Here is an 18,202-nt window from a genome sequence, read left to right as displayed (position 1 = left end):
AAAATTATAAAGTAGACCTACCAGATATGCAAAATCAGTAAGCTGCAAACAATATAGAAAAGTACAACAGAAGAAACATATTGAAACTCAGAGTTTTGCAATGCAAGTACTCGGGGAAAAAATTAAACACATTGAGTAAAACCAATAATTTGTTAACAACTATTTGCAAGACGATTTGCAAGAAGACATACATTTACAACAACAGCATGTAAATACAGCTGGAAATAACAAAATAAGGTTAACTCTTACGAGGGCAGAGAGTTAAGACTAAGTAATCATTAGTCTTATTCATCGCTGTATTTCTAAAGCCTAGAATAGTACCTGGCACATAGTGGATGTTCAGTAAATTTTGTTCTGTTAAAGAATGACATATATAATCACTCTATCCAGTTATTTCCATTATTTAAAGTGAACAATTCAGTGAATCATTTGGGGATCTCAAAGTGAAACCAGTTAATCCAATACAGCATTTATGTGAATGTGAATATACGATCAAAAATGACCAGAAAGATTCTGCCAATCTTATGTTGGGGTATGTAAGTTTTCAGGCCTGAAAAAGACACAAAAATCCTACCTACTATTTGTATTTTGTAGACTTGCACTGCCACAACCAAAGTTTGGAGAATATCAAGTTCTTAGTTGGGTTTCCCCAAGAAGCAAATCCTGAGACAAGGATTGAGCACACATAGCTTATTTTGAACAGTGCCCCTGACAGGGAAATGGGAAGATGATACAAAAAAGGAAAGGCAGCCTATGGAGGGCATATTATTAAGCCAGCTACCCCAGTGGAAACCATAGGGAAGCTCTAGAATTATTCCAGCAAAGGAGTAAAGAGCCTGGCAATTTACACTTTTATACTACAGGTCCACTAGGTTAAGGGCCATCACCTGATGGACATTCATTCTCACTCACTTTCAGCCCAATCATGCACGTGGACAATGTGGGTTTTAGGAACCCAAAGCTAGCCCTCCAACAAAGATGTAGTTGCTGGCCCCAGGAAGTCAAGCTGGCATGGGTGGAATTAGTAAGAGAATCTGAGAGGATATGGGTGGAGCACTCAGAGTGTCTGCTATACCAGGCAAGTAATGGCAACTGGTATGTAAGCAGAAGAGGCCCTAGAATGAAAAGAGAGGATGTGACAGTAAAATATAACTGTAACTTCTCAGCACTATGCTAAATAGGCACTATACTATAGTGGCTTTAAAGGCACTATACTATAGTGGCTACTAGGGTCTACACTCAGGAATGCACTGTTGTTGATGAGGGAGTGAAAAAATAATTCAGGACTGAGCTATACCAGAATACTACACACAGCCACAGCAGCTCACTTACACTGAGCTCTGAATATCAATTTATTTTTTAAATTTCACTTTTGACAACCTAGCTAAGAGGGGATAACTTTAATGCAGAATTGTTTTTCTGTAAGAGATAATCAGAAGAAAAAAAGAGATAGTCATATACTCTGTTTTAGCCATAAAATATCAAGAATAAAAATAATAAATTAAACCCTAACAAATACTCCTAATATGATCACAGTTATATAGTCAACTAAAAATCTAAAGTTAAAAAAAAGCATCTTGAAAGAAATACAGTCATTTAACTTCCTGTTCTCTACATATCCTAAATCTCCCACAGTCTCTCAAGACCTAATGGCATTTAAAGGCTAAATTTTTAATCTAGATTTCACATCTTATTATGGTCCTGCAGCTAAATTTTGTTGCTTTCAGAAATCATTTGTATGCCAGTTCAATATGCTTCAATTGGAGGTGAATTATCAATTCTGATGGTATCTTCTTTTTAATAAATTAAGCTATAGACACAGGAAATAACATATTCTTTGTTTTCCAAAGGGGATCAATCTGAGGTTTATTAAAGTTGATAATGAGTCCTTTAGAAAAAGGTAGAAATCAATTCTGAGCAGGAAAGTTAAGGTAAGCAATATTATATGAAATTGAAACCAAAGATGACTCCATTTTTGCTAGTTTAATAGTCACCATATGTCAATTCAAAGATGCTATTGTTTTTCTCTTAATGAAATCACTTATATTGATTAATAAACTCTTGAATTGTCTAGATACATGAGGAGGTGTAAAATTTACTCTCATTTAGATTGATCAAAAATTGTTTAATTTGGTCTCAGAATGAAATTTCCCTTCAGGCAGTGAATTGCATCCAGTGTGGATCAGGATAACGACCATACTAACCTTAAGCAATTGCCATTTATCAAGAAAACTGGGAGTATTTACTAGAAAAGTTAAAGAAATTTAGAGATTTAAAACCCTAACATAAACTGAATGACAATATTTGCTATTTTTCATTCCCCCCATAATTACCAATTTCTACTTAATGGCATGCATGCAGTATAACAATATCACATTTGATGCACTCATTACAGTATGAGCACATTCCTAAACATCCCTGAAGATTCATTCCTAAGAATTAATTGACCTTTCACTCTTTAAAATATTTCATTCTGCTTAAATAACAACTTCAATTTCTTCTCTCTGAAACCAAAGAATCTCACCACACCACCCCCAAGTTTAAGCATGACTGGCCTTAGATTAGGAATAAATGATCCGATAAGAGAAGAAAGATTACTATTAGGAAAATCATAGGGATGCAGTCTTAAAGGATAATTATCTCATCAAATAAATGAACAGAAAAAGCCCTATATTTTTCCAGGGAAGGCCCATATTCTTCAAACAAATAAGATTACAATTAATCATTTGTCTTAAGGGACCCCAATATGCCCCAAAGTAATTTAATTATCTGATAGCTCAATAGAAGCCTAGAACTGGATTGTCTAGCAGCTACAACAAGTAGTAGAATCCAGCTCACTAGCTCAACAGAATCCTAGAACTAGTCATCTAACTCTATGCTTTTAGGCAAATAAGCTTTGATGATTTTACAAGGAACCTCTAGGACCCATTAAAATAAGATGTCTTCCTGTGATTACAAAACTAGTTGTCTTTTCAAACAGTGCTCAGGTTGACAAAATATAGTAAGACACTAGTGAGTCCATCCAACTATACCAACATTTTTAAATACACCACCCCTCTCAAGCCTCCTTTTGTTAATCTACCATATTATAATTGAACATCACTTAACTAGGTTCCCTTTCTCCAGCCCCTCCCTTGGAAGGACTAGTATACAGCATTGGCCTTTTAGTTCATACGGTCACCAGTGGTCACATATGGCCACAGGCAGGAATCAAAAGCCTAATCATCCTTTGAGTGAACCAATAAAGTTGAATTACTGAATTTACAAAACCAAAAATTACAGCCAGGATCAAGGTGTCCTCACCAAGGTGAATTGTCGTCCCACGGACCCTACTGGACACAGTCTTCAACTTTAGTTAAAAGAAATGTATTACAAATCAGAAAAGAATCACTAACATCAACTTTCTTCTTTTAAACAATAGGGAAATGGACCTAAGATTAAAATATTATCAATAATTTTCAGCTCTTCAAAATGAATTACTAAAATTTTTCATTAAAATATATACTGCTGCCTATATGTGACCTTAACAGTTCTCAACTCCTACTGGGCTGTGAAATAGAAACTGAGGCTGCTTCAGTCACATCTTAGACCTACTGGATCAGAATCTCCAGGAGTAATACTCACTGACTGATGTGTAGGCTGTGGCCAACATTTATTGTCACATCATGTCATCTATTTCTATGTCTTTATACAGTATTTCATTCATATTAACATTTTTGAATACTACATATTTTCTAGGCACTGTACCATATACTTTCACATACCATTTGGTATACATTAAGAGTTAGAGATGGAATGATATTTTAATATTTAACAACATCAATATGACTCATATCCCTACTAACAACAGAAACAAAATAATTTAATATTGATAAAAATATAGCATAACTCATTTAGCTCAGTACTGACAGTTAGCATGATTAGTCAGGCTTCAAATATTAAAAAACTTATGAGATTACTTCTTTATTTAACATTCAAGCTAAAACTACCAGCGTGGGTTTAATAACCCATGCTAAAATTGTCTTTTGCACTTCAGGTATATTCCATTAAGGAATAGTTGCCAAAATTCCACTTCCCTAATGTCTTCTAACACTTCTAATATTTCTTCAAATATTTGAGTACTAAACACTGATTTCCCAAACCTATCAAATGTGATAGAACAAGTGAATATTGAAGATCAATACCTTTTGGGGATGATTTTCTGTTTAGATTATTTCCCCTAATTTTCTGAATCCCTCTGGGCATATTTGAAAGACCTTGTTACTTTTCCTGTACCATGTGTTAAAGTTTAAGTGTGTTACATAATTAAATTGATTAACAATTTTTAGAAGATTAATTAGCATCCCAACAGAAATTTAACAGAACTTTTCGCTAATACCTTAATCTTGATAGTACCAATTTCCCTCTCAGAACACTTCAGATTCCCAGAGATAGCTTCTAAATACAGAGCCTCTATTTATTTAATGGAGCTTTGCACCACTGAGAGTAGCTCTGTGGGGTGCTGGGGAACTCAGAGGAAGATTCGAAACGGGTTGCTTACAAATAGAATGCAAAGTAGGCCCTCTCAGCATTGCAGGTTTCAAGCACTATATATCCCTTGTCCTGATTGCAACTTCAGCAGAGTGGAGTGGTTTGTTTGTTGAAATAATGAATAGTAGATGACATCCATTTTAGTGGAAAGTTTTAATTTGTGATTCCCTAAGGCTGTGTGAAATGAAACACCCTTATTTATTCCCGTAAATGAAGCCAGATCGCTTCTGGAATTTCTTCTGAAAAAGACCATCTAGGAACACTGATTTGACATATTAGCTTATAAAATAAAACAGTTAATGAGTGCATTTTTGTAGTGAAAAGCACTATTTCTATGAAGATTCTTTTTATTTCTAAAGTATCTGAGTAAGTTTCTGCTTTCAAAAATTGATGCTGAGGTACATCAGGATGATTGAACATGCCTCAGAAGTTCAGAAAATAAACATGTCTATGCTGTCTGATTTTGCATCTATTTTACTTAAAATATCAGCTACTCTGAAAGCAATCATTCATGCCACAGTAACAACTTATTATTAAATTTCAATAAGCAATTCAATAATTCAAATGTATTAAATACTAGTGAGTACTGGCAAAGAAGAACTAAAGTTTGCTCTTGCAAAATACAGAGAGAGAATTATCCTAAAAATTAGTAATTTTAAAGATTGGAGAGAAATTTAAACTGACCAGGAAAACAAAGCACCTTCAAAACTCTCAAATACATAAGAAATCTCTATGATAAATAGTTGGTATGTTACTTGCATATCAATTCAGTTATTTATTAAAACTTCTCTCAATGATATTACAGAAAGTATTTGGTTAACCTATTCCTAATACCTGAAATAAATTAAACAGCATTTACTTGGAAATGTAGATACTCATTTAGGTTTTAGGAAATTATTCTGTGTCAATTACATTTCAGGTGCTGTTCTAAACCCTGAGGAGGCAGTGGTGAACACAATGCTCATGATCCCTGTCCCAGTGGAACTAACATCCAAAAGGCAGGAGTGGAGAGAGGGTTGGGAAGACAGAAAATAAGCAAAGCAGTCAATAAGTAAATAAGATAATGTCAAATAGGTAAAGCGATAGAAATAAAACAAAACTGAATAATGGGTAAAAAGTAAAACGGTGGGAGCTAAAGGGGAAGTGACTGAGCTGAGACTTAAGTGATAAGATAGAGACATCTGTGGGAAACTTGAGAAATTGCAAATCCAAACTGGGAAACCTACCTGTAGATCACTAGCACATAGGAATAGAAATCTAACACATATATAAACAGGCTTTCTCCTATCATTTGTGGGGCCCAGGGCAAGGATACAATAGAGACTCCCCTATCATATGTCAAAATATTTATAAGTTCTAACTCAAGATAACTGGTAAAAGAAACAGATTCCATCCTCCTATTTTGACAATATACCATCACCAAAATGTGGTGTAAGAGTAAAGCTAGCCTTCAGCTCCTGACCTATGCCCACCTCCTCTTATTCTGGACTCAATTCTATATTGCAAGGAACCTTACACTCCAACATGTGGACACCCCAACCTACCCATGTGAGCCCATTCACATACCCTCCCCACAAAGAGATACCCCTTGGCTAACCTTCAGGAGGCAAGACCCAAATCCAATGGACGCTGTTGGTTTAGCTTCTTGGAAGTATTCAATGCTGAAACATCCTTTTATCTTGATTTCCACGACATCATAATTTTCAGTTTCCCACAAATTTCTTTGGCAGTTCCCCTACCTCTGCCCATGCCTTAAACATTTCATTCCTTAAGGCTCTGTTTTAATTCCTATTCTCACTTTACACATCTTCCCTAGGTGATCTCATTCATTTCCATGACTTAAATTATTGACAGCAGGCCAGTATCTGTTTCTCCAGCTCTTTTCTCTAAGACTAGCTGCCTATTTGATAATTACACCTGGAGGTCTCTCAGGCACCTCAAGCTCAGTGTCTATAACTGATCTCTTTACTCTCTTCTCCCTCAACCTGGTTGCAGTCTTCCCTGTTCTGTAAATACCACCCTTCCCATCTGAGTTGCACAAGTGAGAAATCTGGGACTCATCCTTTACACTGCCCTTTCCTTTACCTCCTTCCCCCACATCCCACCAATTCTCAGTATTACTTCAGTATCTCTCAAATCCATTTCTCCACAACCCTGTGGCCACTATCTGTATTGTTCAAACCACTATTACTTCTTGCCTTAACTACTGCAACAGCCTCTTAACTTGGTGCTTCTCAAACTTCTTCATGTTATGGCACATGTAAAAAATGATAATATTGTAAGACACTTCGGGATAAACTGGAAAAGATTTTAAAGTATCTATTTAGGGCTTAATTAAAAAATTGCTTTTCTCATACTGTGTAATTTTGAGAAATAAATACAAAGTATTATAATGTTAAACATTGAATGTGTATAAATATCAAATATATTTATAATTTTAATATATATTATATTTTTTCATGAGATTTCCTTCATAAATATCTTTTTAATATAAGATTTTATATTTATAATGCCTACTATCAATCCTGCCAAGACTTTTAAAAGATGAGCTCTTCAAATTCTTGACAGTCATTATTAAAGAGAACTTTTGTTCAGACAAAGAAATTTAAAGTGTTTAAATATTTTTACAACCATCTTAAAATTTACAATGGTTGAAATCATATTTAAAAACTCTAACAGCTCTTCCTATTATTTAAATGGCAAATACAATGCTCAAATTTCTTGCAATAATATGAATGGATTTTGCAACTAGTTGAACTTTTGCATATCAAGTATTTCAACAACAATGATGAAAATTTTATCTGTAGGACCCATGGGCATCATCAAAGCAGTTGCCTTGCAGCTAGCATGGTCAAGGGGGACAAAAAAGAACATTAGCTGCAAACAGAAATGTCAGCTATGTGTAATGTCAGAGAATGCCTTGGAGCTGCACCCGTACTCCACCTTCGCAGACCCACTCTGACCAGCCACATTGTGGGCACCTAGAATGCAAACCCTTCCAGCAGCTCCATGGACTGTGAAAGACCTAGAATGAAAATGTGGGGAGTAGAAAATACGGAATAAACCCAAATATCAAAGAAATTATGAATTTGGGGAGCCACTCTCCAGCACTTCCACTGAATTGCTAAGGAGTTAGCTATCCTCTGTGTACTACAGTTTTGAATACAGCAAAAAACTATTTCTGAACTTCCTTGAAAGGACAATATCTAATTGGGGTGGCCTAGTTTGGTCTTGGGACAGGAAGTAAAGACAGCATGTTAGAGGTACAGAGCTCAACCTTAGCAGACATATGAATAATGGACATTTGTTGGCTGCATTCCCAGCAACCACTCCTTGCTCTGCCCCTCTAAAAGTCTTCAGATTTTCCTTCTGGTTAGTAGCTCCTTATCCTCAAAGCTCATGACTCTGTGAGTCCTGGATCTAAGCTAAACCAGACATCTGCAACCTCAACCACCCACCTACAGTCCACATTCTTCACCCAAAGATACAGTTGCCAAGGGCTTAAGGTTCCTTGTTCTACTGAAATAGCTACCACAAGAGATGTTCTCTGCCATCGTACTAGACAGTGTGACGTCATATGAAAAGTGAAACTGCTAGAGCATGTATTCTCAGCAGGGGTGATACCATCTCCCAGTGGGTCAAAACTGGGGAGAAAAAAATCTTATTCTTTTATGTATAAAGCATAAATATGCATACGGTACATAAACAGATATATGGTATACATGTGGTATTAAAATTTGGGGGGAGCATTACAAAAAAACCTTAAAAGGCTCCTTAGGGGGTCAATAATGAAATAAAAGGTTGAGTAACTGTTCTAGAGCAATGGCAAACACCACAAAAAGCAGAAGACAATAATGGAAACTTAATTATTGATGCTATTATTAAGTTTATGAATCAAATGACACCGAAGTCTGTTCTAGCTCTTAGCTTTTCACTTAAATAAGTCAATATATCCCCCTTACTGTTTAAGCAATGTTGCGCTGAGTTCCCGGTTACTCGTAACAAAAGTCCTATTAACTGATAAAATATGGAACTTTTCTTTGATGTATTATACATGCCAGTGCAACAGAACATTAAAGTGGAACTACTTTAGTCTGTTTCTGCTAAGCCTCCATGAAAATAAGGCCGGATGTCCTCATATCAAAAATAAGCCAAGTAAGATGAAAATCCCATTTAGAACATGCAAAGAGACGGTGGAAAATGGATTTCAAAACTCTTTGCCGTCATCCCCTGGGTGGTATAAAAGGTTTAAAGCTAAACACAGAGTTAAGGTCAGAGAGTAGTTATTAGGACACTGACGTGAGGATGGGTGGTAGAGAGTGCTCAAATTGGGAGGGACTTCAAGAAGTTCACTTAAACAGTCTGATATGTACCTCTGGAAATTTGTGGAGACACAATAGATCAGTGACTGAAATTGGCATGAATTTGCAAAGTCCAAGCTTCTATCCATAACTCAAGAAAGTTAAAGAAGTTAAAAGCAATACAAACTCAAAATTGAGATGAAATAAAACAAATTCAGCACCCCTCCCTCATTTCTCTGGATTCAAACTATATTACTTAGGATTCTTTGATTGCAAGTGACAAAAATACAACTTGAATCAGCTCAAGTGAAAAATGGGAATTTACCAGCTGACCTAATTAAGTCAAAGAATGGGAGAGGTGGATTGGATCTTTGGGATGATTGGATCCAGAGATATAAGCACTGCTGGGAGCTGGGACTTTATTATCAGAAGCTACTGAAGAGGTGCAGGCAGACCAAACAAACAAACAAACAAATTCTGCAAGCAAATAGGACAAGAACTGATTCTAGATTATTATCAATAACAGAAGTCCAAATCAGTGCATAAAACACAAAAGCAGAAGTATTGAGGTTGATATTAAAGATCATGTAGGAAATTCACTTTGAAATGTAGCCAACAAAATAAGATAGATGTATGTTTGAGCAGATGAATAGACAGATAAATGATAAAACAAGTATAGTAAAATATTAATAATAGTATCTTGGTGGTAAGTACGTAGGTGTTCACTGTAAAATTCTTTCAACTTTTCTATATGTTTGGTATTTTTCATAACAAAATGTTGGAGGAAAAGCAGAACAGCATCATGGCTGTAATGATTAGTCTCTTGTCAGTAGGATTCTAGTACTAAACAGAAGGTATGGAAACCAGATCTTGTACTATAGGGAAAGACAGGATTGGAAAAACCTATTAATTCACCCAGAATAAATAACAAATATTTCTTGATTCTTAGTAGTATCCATTGTATTAAGATCAAGGTGTTAAATAGAAATTAGAGGGAGAGGGTATAGCTCAAGTGGTAGAGTGCATGCTTAGCATGCACAAGGTCCTGGGTTCAATCCCCAGTACCTCCTCTAAAAATAAACAAACCTAATTACCTTCCCCCTTCTGCCAAAATAAAGTAATTAAATAATACAATAATAAATAAGTAAAATATTTGGGGGGAGGGTATAGCTCAAGTAGTAGAGTACATGGTTAGCATGCACAAAGTCCTGGGTTCAATCTTGAGTACCTCCTCCAAATATAAATAAATAAATAAAATTACCTTCCCCTCATTAAAAAAAAAAAAAAAGAAAAAGAAAAAAAAGAAATTAGATATGACCTGAAGAGGGACAGGATTAGATTAAGAGGTGACCATTCTAGTTTGGGGATTTGAGTAAAGAAATAACAGGTAAAAATGGTTATCCCATTGATTTAATCTGCTTCTATTTGGTTACTAGTGCACTAAGCATCATATTACATGTAGAAATAAAGCTGATTATGCACTTGGACAACTGACGATGGGATCCTTCACGGAGATTTTTTTAAATGCACACAGAAGAATATATATATGGTGGGTGATAACTTTTGAATTTGCTTTTGGAATCTTGAAGTTTAGGTGTTTATGTAGCATCTAAATAGGTCCAGAAATTCAGGAAATATTTGAGCACTGGGAGAGATGGGGAGTTATTGTCATAAATGTGGTCAGGACCCTGGGTAAGATCATCCAGAGATTGTATTGTGAAAAGAAATTATTCTTTCTTTCATTCTCTTACCCATTCACCAAACTATCATTGAGTGTTACTAGAACTACAAATAAAAAATGACAGAATGTTTTCTAGAAGTTCGTAACATCTCAATTGCCAAATTCAAAGGCTTATTTGCAAACCCAAATGTGTTTAACTCACCTCTGTACAGCATTTATTTGGTTGCCTATTCCTTAATTGGAAGGCTCTACCCCGGTGATTATTCCAATCACCATTCCCCTCATTTTCCCCTTTCTGACCAGTTCTTTCCCGTCTCTCTTACTGAGACTCAGAATTTTATATTCGCAGGGTTTAATCCTTGGTCCTTAAACTCACATCTCAACCTCCAATTTTCCCCGTTAGGCTCCAGGTCAAACTGACTAAAGTTTAACAGCTAGTTTAAAACTAAAAAGTGTGTTGATAGCACAACACAGCAACACTTTCCACTTTGTAATATATCATTGACCTCAGTCTACTAGCTTGTAGGAATTTGAATTTTACTCTTTCTGAGCCTATTTTCTTAGGTCCTGTAAATGGCAACAAAAATATTTAATTTGCAAGGCTACTGTTAATGACTAAATTATAAATGTTAAGCACCTAGCATAGTACTCCGCACAAGACATTTACCATTAATATAACCTGTAACTTCAGATGAATACGACAAATTAGGCCAAATATAAGTTATCTACCTTACCTAATATTAACTTCTGTTCGTGAGCACTCAGCCTACATAGTGTTACTCAGGTTACATGCGCTGGCTCGCTCTGTATTATTTTCTTTCGAATCTCTTATAGCATCACGGGTTGGCTCAAAGTAACAGTAGCAACTGCTTTCTTCCAAATACATTGAGGGCAACACATTTTCCAAGGTTTCTTAAAAAAACAGTTCAGTTTAGTTTAGAAGTGATACTGAAAAGTAAGCGTCGTCACAAAAATTCAATTCAGCACTACCCTGTTCGTCTGCAGGTCTCTGAGAGAAAAGAGAACGGGGCCATAATATAGTTCACGAAGCAGAGTACAAACTATAGCTTTTATCTTTCCCGCTGGTTCCTAAAGGACCAACCGCACTGATAGTCCATCATGCTCCGCGCCACTTCCGTTCGCGCGTTTTAATTACGTTAAAGCGTCAGTTCTCGCGGTATCATCCGGTCGCTGAGGCCTTTTAACAAAGATCTCGCGAAATTTGTCTTACAGGGCCAGCCAGTCTCTCACCCAACCCCCCTCTCCACCCCAAACTGCCCTTCCTTTCTCAGTCTGTGTCACCAAATTCTCCCCTCCCCTCCCGTGAGTTCTCGGCCCTCCTCCCATTTCCGATTTCAGGCCGGAACCGGAAGTTTAGTGGGCGGGGCCCGGCGGCGGAAAACGCAGCGGAGCCGGGCCGGGACTCGGCTGTGGCCGCTGCTTCTATCCCCGCCACGGGTCGCCGTGGCTCCAGACTGAAGGTCGGTCCTGAGGCGGGTGGGCGCGGGTCTCCCCCGGAGCGTCCGGGCGGCAGCCTTCCCGGGCCCCCCGGGCTCCGCCAGGGATCATGTCTACAGCCTCCGCTGCTTCCTCCTCCTCCTCGTCGTCCGCCGGTGAGATGATCGAAGCCCCTTCCCAAGTCCTCAACTTTGAAGAGATCGACTATAAGGAGATCGAGGTGGAAGAGGTGAGCGAGGCCGAGCACGGAGGCGCCAGCCCCAGCCGGTCATGGCCTCTGCCCGGTCTCGACTCCTAAGGCGGCACACTGACCCCTCTGTTTCTCTAGGTTCCCCACGGGAGTCCGTCCCCACAGCCCCACAGAAACCGGGTGTAGAGGGGGCTGTCCGCATTCAGCTGTTCCGGGGTAGCTCTCTTTTTTCCTCACTTCGGCACTATTGAGTTTGGCTTTGATACTCTGGTGCCTGGATTTGGGTCATCTCAAACAGAAGGATGAACTGGTGAGATCGTGTGGTCCCACCAGTTCTCGAATCTGTAAGTAGTAAATTCATCAAAGACCGTGACCGTTTTGGAGTTTTAGTTCTCTAAGACATGGTGTTCTTAAGGGTTCTTAATGTATTCTGTTCGACTTCTAGCGCAGCGCTTGGCACGCAATGGGTGCTCAATGGACGCTTAGTAAATTAATGTATCATCGTGTCTAATACAGTTTTTCCTCGAGTACCGAGTACTTCTCAGTTTCGCCGATTCCGTAGAGCACTAGTTGTAATATTAAATGTTCTGCCTTCAATTAGGCTAATTTAGATTAATTTCACCATTAATAATGTAGACTGGTATACGATGAAAAGTTGTTTCAAGTAGCATATTCTGAGAAGATAACTAATGATTTCAGTGACACCCAGAATGTAAGACTAGACTAGAAATCGCTGTTAGAAAACCCGAATCCATTCCTTATTCTGCAATGATTTAAATTACTTTAGACCAAGGTAATAATTTGCCTTTATTACATTGCTTCTTTTCACATTCACAGAGGAGTAGATTGATTATAAGAACCATAGAATGAAATTTTAGAAAAATAAAAGCTGTATATATATTTTGAAGACACACTTTAGAAACTGTTAAGACTTTTGTTGAAAATTGTATTTATCATTTTACCATTTGTTTATCATTTTAAAAATATATTAAGCACTTTGCATTACATGTGTCATAAAGAACCCTGTTATGTCCTGCATTACAGACTGTCAGAGTTATCTCTACTTTAAAAATCCAAAATTATTTTTAGGTAGTGGCAGACAAAAAATAGTAAGATAGTTATCCTTCAACAAATAAATTCTTTTCTATGCATGTTTTGGAAGAATAATGGATTACTTAATCATATTTTTTACTTAGATAAAATAGCCTTAAAGATCAATCACTGAGAACAACCTCATTTAACAACGTAATGTAGTGGGAAGAATGAAGCCTTTGGCGTTAGATGAAAATTCAGTGTATCAGCTGTGCCACTTACTATCTGTGTGATTTGGAACAAGTTATCTGACTAACCTTTTTGAGCTTTGGTTTCCTTACCTATAAAATAGGGATAATAATTTCTTATTTCATTTTATCTGTGTAGCAGATCTTACTAGGCAATACATGCAAAACACCCAATACAGTGCCTGATACACATAACGAGGAAACTGAGTTCCAGAGAGGAACAGTGACCTGCTTTCAGATCACATGTCTAAATGAAGGACCCATATTTTGGAAAGAGGGAGGGAATTTGTGTGTGTGTGTGTGTGTGTGTGTGTGTATTTTCTATGGAGGCTATGATAAATTCCTTTTTCAGAATTGGATAGTTGATCCAGCTTTGATGGCTTTCTTTTTCTTTCTTTTTTAAGAATAACATTCAGTGTTAGAAGAACATTCTTTCTTTTTTAAGAATAAAAATTCAGTGAGTCAGTATAAAAGAATTACAGTTTTTAAATAAGCATTTACGTCTACTCTGTGGCGAACTGCTATGCTTGCAGACTACAAATTGTTATATAATAATAACTTGTACTTCATGGTCTACCAAATGCTTTCACAGACTTACATCATTTGATTTTTACAACCTTCGTTTTCACACACTACTTTATAAAGGATGTTACATTCTTGGTTACTAAGGCATCATTTATCATTTTGCTGCTCTTCTCACAAAGTCATTTAACTTCTGATTGGAGTTCGATTTCCAAAGACCCTTACTTCAGTTTAGGTAATGTTTCAACCTTTCTTTGCTACATTTAACATTCTTGAGGAGTAAATTTTTGTTTTGGGATGAAATTTTCTAATATTAGGCAGTCATTTAGTTTTGTTCTTTTCATTTTTTATTACCCAATTTATTTTCACATTAAAGATTGTATTTAGACCTTTCTAATGTTAAAGATGTTACATAATTTTTTATCATATTCTTTATTTTCACACATTAAAATAGTATTATTATATAATCCTAGGGCAGTCAGTAACTATTTCTGAACGTATATTCTGCGTCTAGCTTAAAATCATGAATAAGGGAACAGAGAAAGATGACTAGACACAAAAAGTTACTTTACATTGCTTTCAGTATTTTATATGGTACTAGTGTATTGCCTGTAAATAAAGAAAATCATTTTCTGTTTCTCAAATAATCAGTGTAATTGATTCAGTTAGAAATTATGTAAGAAAAATACTCCCAACCACAGGCCAAGTATGAACTCATTTAGTAGATGCGTATTTTTAAGGTATCAGCTGATTTTAATCCTTACATTTTGCATATTGTAACTGAAGAATATCAGTGTGGAACTTCCTAAATTTAATTCTGATATCAAATTATGTAAGGTCTCAGCATCAGAAACCTATGTAGGTACTTTTTTTTTTTTTTCCTAAGTCGTTTAGCTTTTATCATTCTCGATCTGAGTGTAGAGAATGTTAGAATAAATGGTGAGATATGTACATTAGGGACTAGGTTGCAAGAAGTGGTAAAGGCATTGTGGTATGGTAAAAAGTACCAGGCTAGGTATTTAGAAAATGTAGATGCCCTACTGATTATGCCATAATATATTTCAGTAACTTTGAGCAAGTCATCTCATTTTTGTGGGCCTCTGATTTCTCATGTAAAATGAGAGATTGAACAAGATCATTTAAGGTCTCTCCTGGTTCTACAGTGAAAATACACTTATTGTTTCCAGTATTTATGCTCTGTTTCCACAGTAAGCATTAAGGACAGTGATCATGCTCTCTCGTGAAATGTAGTTTGTGACTAACTAATCCTGGTTAGATAGGGCAAATGATACCCCCGCTTTACAGATATCGACAAATGGTCATAAAGTTTGATTTGCCAGAAACCTCATGTCTAAGTAAATGGTAGAGTGGGGAATTAAATTCAAGATTTCTCACTCCTGAGTCACTTGCTCTTACCACTGGATTTACAATGTCACTTAGGTTCTTTCTGAAGTGCTCTATAACCAGACCTTATTGTAAGAATGAGGAAACAAAATACTGATTTCCTTTGTAATAGTTGGACTTTAGTATTTAATGAACGTTCTCTGTGCATAATACTGTGAAGGTTCTATGGAAGATGAATAGAAGGAGTCTCTCTTTAAAAATTGACTTATTGTGAGACTAAATTTTCAGAACCACAAATTTAAAACCAGGAATGTAATGTAAATTGAGCACTTAAGCCATAATTTGTAAGTAGGGTTTATCACAGAAGGCTCCATAGAGTGAAAAAATTTTGAAACTAGATTTTGAATAAAGTAAGCATCATAGATTGGGAAAGGTATTAAGATAAATTGTCTTTGCAGTTGTTCTCCTAGAATGCTCTTTCCACTAGAACTTCACTTGTCTGACTCCTCACCATTCAAGTCCCACTTCAAATGTTACTTCCTTGGAGAAGCTTTCCCTGAGCAACCTAGATATTTGTCACTTCTATTATCCTTCATGACACTTACCAGTAACCAAAATTGTGGATCCCCCAGCAAAATGTAAGCTGCCTTATTCCTACTTGTAACTCCAATGCCTAGCATCTAGAAGGTTTTCTGTAAATATTTGCTGAATAAGTAAATGAAGTTACCACAACATAATCATGAGAATTTAGTGTCCATCTGGTTCTTTTGTATAATCTGATTCTTTTATGTGATAAAACCAGAGGTTGATAGATTAGTGATTTGGCTAAGGCAGCATTTACACTAAAAATGAAATCTGATTCTCTTTCCAAATGTAGACTCCATTACAATCTATTATACCTAACAAATACTTCTGTTTAGCCAGGGGTAAAAGATGTTGTAAAGGGTCTAGTGCTGTGGGTAAGCCATGTATTGGTGGGCCTTTACTAAAATACTGAAAAGACCCTGTTTAGCTTGGTTGCTTTTTAAAAGGGAGCCCCACGGTTTTGACATCAAGAATAGCATATGTGCAAAGCACATGTAATCACTGCAGCATTTGTATGTTCTTAAGCTTCGTGATAGAGACATGCAAAGGTTTTGTTTTAAAGGGAAATACAGAAAGAACTTTGGCAGTGATGTGCATTTTGTAATTTTAGGTTATAAGTATATAGGCAACTGATAATAGAGAAAAATTTAATTTATAGTTGTCTGAATAAACTGATTCTATAGGTTAGTCAGTATTTAATTATGAATATCCAAAATTACTAATAAACTCTTCCATGTGAACTTAGTGATCATTGGTTTCAGTAGAAATCTGTAATTGTTAATCACAGTGAAGAGGTAGCCACAGCCATAACTTTTATGCTGTGCAGGTGTAGCTTAAAAGATGACATGAGCATATTATTTGAAAGAAAGTCCTATCAGATGTCTTATGGCTGGTTTTAAAACACTACATGAAAAATTCAAAAGAAAGTTTGAATAATCAAAGCTTTCCTTTTATGTTATCAAGTCTGCCTCGTCAGCAGATGGCAGTTCCACTCTGCCACAGTTTATTAATAGATAGTGAAGTTCTGAAATAGTTGGAGGCTCCAAGTTCTAACTAATAAATGTTAAGATCTATGCTTGTTCTGTCATGTTCCAGATTTCTAGCCAGAGCAATGACAGCACAGCCAAGGTCCATTCACATAGACCACAGAACAAGGCCAAAGCAAACTGACAGCTACAGTCACTGAACTAAAAATAACGTGAATTGGGGACAATTAAGAATTATTTCATGTAAATTAAGAGCGCAAGAGTGTGAATCCTTTTCCATTTAGTTTACTGTGTTTTTTTTGTTTTGTTTTTAATAATCTGACTTAAGTAAAGGAATGGAGTAGTCTTCCATTTTAAAGAAATTCATTTTTAAAGGAGTTGCTTTCTTAAAACACCAAATTCTGATTTTAGTTTTTGTGATTTTTAATACTAATTGCATGGAAATATTCTATACAGCATCTCATATTCTTCTACTATACTTTTTATTAAAAATTAAATTTCAATCTATTTTATTATATGAGACTAAAGTTGTGGACCCAAAACCAAGAGGGCTAAACCACAGGAGAAGAGATACATATAATAAGACAGTTAATCTGAGAACATTTTAATTTAGAAAACACTCAAATTCAGAAGGAAATATTTCTAAATTGACTTCCCTTTTAAAACCAAAGTCGTTTTTGCATTCCTCTGCTCTTCTATTTCTACAGGTAAGGGATTGTGAAAAATACCTGAAAGATTTATTTCTAGGTTCACCATTTTGAATGGATGTGTGTCATGGCGGAGATACCTGTAATTTGGATGTGTGCCCTTTTTTACACTCTTGGCGAAAAGGTGAAAATTTATCTTTGGGGAAAGCTGTTACTTCAAAATAATTGTTAATGATAATGTGTCAAAAAAACTTACATTATTCAGATATGAGTGCAATCCAAAAAGCGTATTTGATTTGTGAACAACTTGAATGGAAATTTGGTAGTAAGTAAAAAGTAACTTCCTTTCAGTGTTTGTAATTTGAGTATTAGGTTTTTCATTGTTTACCTCAGTTGCCAGTGTGGCTCAGTTTGCCATTTGTGCCACTCTTTTCTCCTGATCTACCATGTGTCAAGAAAAACACTGGATTGCTCACAAAAAATTCTCCTTTTCCTTTCTTCCTGCCTAAGAAGTTGTCTCAGTGGTCTGAAAAATTTCCATAAATAGTGTCATCAGCAAGGGAGGGCTGTCTGGTCTATGTGATGGCTTCCACTGTAGTATCTTGTCTCACTGTTAATTCTGGTTTTAATATAACCTAATACAGTCATCCTCAAACATCAGAATTATGTGAAGGGCTT

At 36.2% G+C, this 18,202-nt stretch overlaps 1 protein-coding gene across 5 annotated transcripts in view; it reads left to right on the top strand.

The window, feature by feature from the left end:
- The first annotated feature begins 11,876 nt into the window (after window positions 1–11,876).
- Window positions 11,877–18,202, top strand: part of MAP3K7 (mitogen-activated protein kinase kinase kinase 7) — a 64,707-nt gene continuing 58,381 nt past the window's right edge. For 2 of the 5 annotated variants that reach the window (XM_006194382.3, XM_006194383.2), the window contains exon 1: window positions 11,877–12,199. In XM_006194382.3, the coding sequence (XP_006194444.1) occupies window positions 12,080–12,199 (120 nt within the window). In that variant the 5' untranslated portion in view covers window positions 11,877–12,079. Of the gene's footprint in view, window positions 12,200–17,538; window positions 17,709–18,202 lie in introns of those variants that run through there. The other 3 variants (XM_014567414.2, XM_032484606.1, XM_032484605.1) reach the window with 2 other exon arrangements.

Source organism: Camelus ferus, chromosome 8, assembly GCF_009834535.1.
Source record: "Camelus ferus isolate YT-003-E chromosome 8, BCGSAC_Cfer_1.0, whole genome shotgun sequence".
In the NCBI taxonomy this organism is placed as follows: domain Eukaryota; kingdom Metazoa; phylum Chordata; class Mammalia; order Artiodactyla; family Camelidae; genus Camelus; species Camelus ferus.
The sequence above is the reverse complement of the archived record's forward strand: the minus strand, read 5'-3'. Positions and strand labels throughout refer to the sequence as shown.